Source organism: Limulus polyphemus, unplaced genomic scaffold (assembly GCF_000517525.1).
Source record: "Limulus polyphemus unplaced genomic scaffold, Limulus_polyphemus-2.1.2 Scaffold100198, whole genome shotgun sequence".
Lineage (NCBI taxonomy): Eukaryota > Metazoa > Arthropoda > Merostomata > Xiphosura > Limulidae > Limulus > Limulus polyphemus.
The window spans coordinates 1-1,147 of NW_013765794.1; the positions used below are offsets into that span (position 1 = coordinate 1).

The 1,147-nt window shown below is 36.0% G+C and overlaps 1 protein-coding gene across 1 annotated transcript; it reads left to right on the forward strand.

Moving 5' to 3' along the window:
• Positions 1–3: 3 nt before the first annotated feature.
• On the forward strand, positions 4–1,143 carry LOC106477918 (titin-like; the record flags this gene model as incomplete). Its single annotated transcript, XM_013938434.1, has 1 exon — positions 4–1,143. A coding segment is annotated over one exon (1,140 nt), but the record flags the coding sequence as incomplete, so codon positions are not given.
• Between the last annotated feature and the right edge of the window lie 4 nt (positions 1,144–1,147).

Genomic DNA, 1,147 nt, shown 5'->3' on the forward strand with positions numbered 1-1,147 from the left:
CCTGAGGCAAGAGTTCCTGTTACTGAAATAGAAAAACAAGAAATAACACCTGTTCCTAAAGAGGAAGAACTCGAAGAAAGAGTTCCTGTTCCTGAAGTAGAAAAACCAGAAATAACACCTGGCCCTAAAGAGGTAAAACCTAAAGAAGCAGTTACTGTTCCTGGAGAAGAAAAACCAGAAATAACACCAGTATCAAAAGAAGAAAAACCAGAAATTACACCTATTGTAAAAGAGGAAAAAACTGAAGAAACAGTTCCTCTTCCTGAAGTAGAAAAACCAGAAATAACACCTGTCCCCAAAGAGGAGAAACCTAAAGAACCAATTCCTGTTCTTGCAGAAGAAAAACCAGAAATAACACCTGTATCTAAAGAGGAAAAACCTGAAGCAATAATTCCTGTTACTGAAATAGAAAAACCAGAAATAACACCCGTCCATAAAGAAGAAAAACTTAAAGAAAGAGTTCCTGTTACTAAAGAAGAAAAACCGCTAATAATTCCTACTCCTATACAGAAGGAAAAACCAGAAATAATACCTATTCCTAAAGAGCAAGAACTTGAAGAAAGAGTTCCTGTTCCTGAAGTAGAAAAACCAGAAATAACACCTGTCCCCAAAGAGGAAAAACCAAAAGAAGCAGTTTCTGTTCTTGCTGAACAAAAAACTATTCCTAAAGAGGAAGAACTTGAAGAAAGAGTTCCTGTACCTGAAGTAGAAAAACCAGAAATAACACCTGTCCTCAAAGAGGAAAAACCAAAAGAAGCAGTACCTGTTCTTGCAGAAGAAAAACCAGAAATAACACCTGTATATAAAGAAGAAAAACCTGAAGAAAGATTTCCTGTTCCTGAAGTAGAAAAACCAGAAATTACACTTATTGCTAAAGAGGAAAAACCTGAAGAAAGAGATCGTTTTCCTGCAGAAGAAAAACCAGAAATAACACCTGTATCTAAAGAGGAAAAACCTGAAGCAAGAGTTCCTGTTACTGAAATAGAAAAACCAGAAATAACACCTGTTCCTAAACAGGAAGAACTTGAAGAAACAGTTCCTGTTCCTGAAGTAGAAAAACCAGAAATAACACCTGTACTCAAAGAGGGAAAACCAAAAGAAGCAGTACTTGTTCTTGCAGAAGAAAAACCAGAAATAACACCTGTAT